Below are 1,818 nucleotides of genomic sequence, written 5' to 3'. Positions count from 1 at the left end.
GCCAGGAGCTCACAACCGCATCTTGTCCTCTGAATTTCAGCCCGTGCCGGTTGTGCCGCAGCAAGGTCGGCGGTGCCCGGCCATCACGACACCGGCAGCAGGCATCGAAGCACTGGGTCCTACCAGCTCGGAGGGCAGCGAGCGGCGGGTTTTGCTGCCTGCGCATCCCCAGCGCCGGTTGTTACGTTGCCACCGACAGCGTGTCCTCGGGCGGGCGGGGGGCTGACGGGGCGGATCGCGCCCCATTTCCTCACGGTCAGCAGATCTGTGATCTCCTGGGACTGAACCGCCATCTAATTTACGTCCAACAAACTCACCTAATTTTCCTTTTACGCCGTCAAAGAGACGCAGCGACTGCTGGATTTCTGTCATTACAGCCCTTGTGGGGATGACTGATCTCCCGGCTCTGCCGCAGTTCAGGGCACAGGGGAGATAATGTGCTCTCTATTGACGAGGGGTTTATGGATGGGCCCCTCCAGGCGATATATATGCTCCCTGGGAATTTCTCCATAGCTGGCTCCGTGCTGTAAATCTGGATTTAGACAGGTCTTTCATTTCAGGGACAGGCAGGACGCGGGCAGGCCTGGCCCCGCTGCAGGCTGGCTTCAGAAATACTCATGCAAAAATCACCTCGGCGCATCAATCCCCGCTGAGGATGGGGTGCTGCCCGGGAGCATCCTCCGCTCTCAGTAAGGCTTGATGTATTTCAACCAGTTCTGCAGGGTTTTACAGCAGAAATCACAGGCCAGCTCGGGAGGGGCTGTGATTTATGCCAGATTTGGTGGCGCGTGTATCCTATTGCAAAACTAAATCCTCTGTAAGGGCGAGAGGCCTGCCGATGGCAGTGCGCGGGGGACACGAAGCAGCAAACTCCCCCAGCGCTGACCCCCAACACTCAGCCCCCGCCACGCCGGACTCGCCGGACCTGGAGGGTGCAGCTCTGTGGTTAAAGAAAATGCTCGTGCAAACGCCCGGCTGCTCCCTCTGCACGGAACCAGCTGGAAAATGGCTCCGTTTTCTCTCGGAGACCGTTTGCTGGTGGGCTGCCCGGTGCTGCAGGCTAGCAGAGGAACTGCCCTGGTCTCCTGTGTTTGCACTTTTATCCTGCATAAACACAGCTTCTTCTGCCGGATCTCTGCAGCCCATTTTCTAAATGATCTCATTAGGGTTTGATGTTCCAGCTAGTGTTGGAGGAGCGCGAGAGTTTGTGTTTTTAATAACCACGGGGTATGTATTGGAACTGCCTCCTGGAAGCTCCATTCAATGGAAGCTGCAGCTGGAAACGTTTCAGGGTATAAAGCTTTACCAGCTCTTACTCAGTTCCAATTTGCGGGACCTACGCTGAGCTCCCGATCCCTCCCCCGTGGCGGCGGCAGGCCACCGGAGCTCACTGCAGCCGGCAGCGTTGCTGCTCTATCGAGCGAGACGGCACCGGTCTCTGCACAGACCGGCCACCTCCTCCAGCCTCAGCCCCATCCCCAGGAGGCACCGCACCAGCGTTTCTCCAGCTGGGGAAACTGCTGGGCTTCCAGAGGGGCTGCAGGGCTGCCCAAATCAATGGAGAAAGACCCCCGATTCCCACCTGCCTCAGAAAACGTTCAGCTTCCAACGCCCAGCTCCCTGGCTCTGAGCTGCTGCGGTCGATGCGCGGCTGTGTGCGAGGTGCTGGCCACGCTGGGTAGCCCAAGGCTCGCAAACAGCTCGGGGGTTGCAGAAGCCACGCTGGGCAGGGGCTGCTGCGGGACGGGGACGCCGAGGCGGGAGGACGCGAGGCAGGCGGGGGCCCTCCCTCCGCCCCCCCCCCCCCGGGGCCTGGCG

General features: G+C 60.2%; 2 protein-coding genes across 2 annotated transcripts in view; both read right to left on the bottom strand.

Moving 5' to 3' along the window:
* The window catches only part of UCKL1 (uridine-cytidine kinase 1-like 1), a 29,463-nt gene extending 29,170 nt beyond the window's left edge, over positions 1-293 (bottom strand). The window contains exon 1 of the mRNA XM_009324965.1: positions 124-293. Coding sequence (XP_009323240.1) covers positions 124-293 — 170 coding nt within the window. The remainder of the gene's footprint in view (positions 1-123) is intronic.
* A 393-nt stretch (positions 294-686) lies between these two features.
* Positions 687-1,818, bottom strand: part of ZNF512B (zinc finger protein 512B) — a 25,673-nt gene continuing 24,541 nt past the window's right edge. The window contains exon 16 of the mRNA XM_009324964.1: positions 687-716. Within this exon, the coding sequence (XP_009323239.1) occupies positions 687-716 (30 nt within the window). The remainder of the gene's footprint in view (positions 717-1,818) is intronic.

This window comes from Pygoscelis adeliae, unplaced genomic scaffold, assembly GCF_000699105.1.
Source record: "Pygoscelis adeliae isolate BGI_AS28 unplaced genomic scaffold, ASM69910v1 Scaffold786, whole genome shotgun sequence".
NCBI classification, from domain to species: domain Eukaryota; kingdom Metazoa; phylum Chordata; class Aves; order Sphenisciformes; family Spheniscidae; genus Pygoscelis; species Pygoscelis adeliae.
The sequence above is the reverse complement of the archived record's forward strand: the minus strand, read 5'-3'. Positions and strand labels throughout refer to the sequence as shown.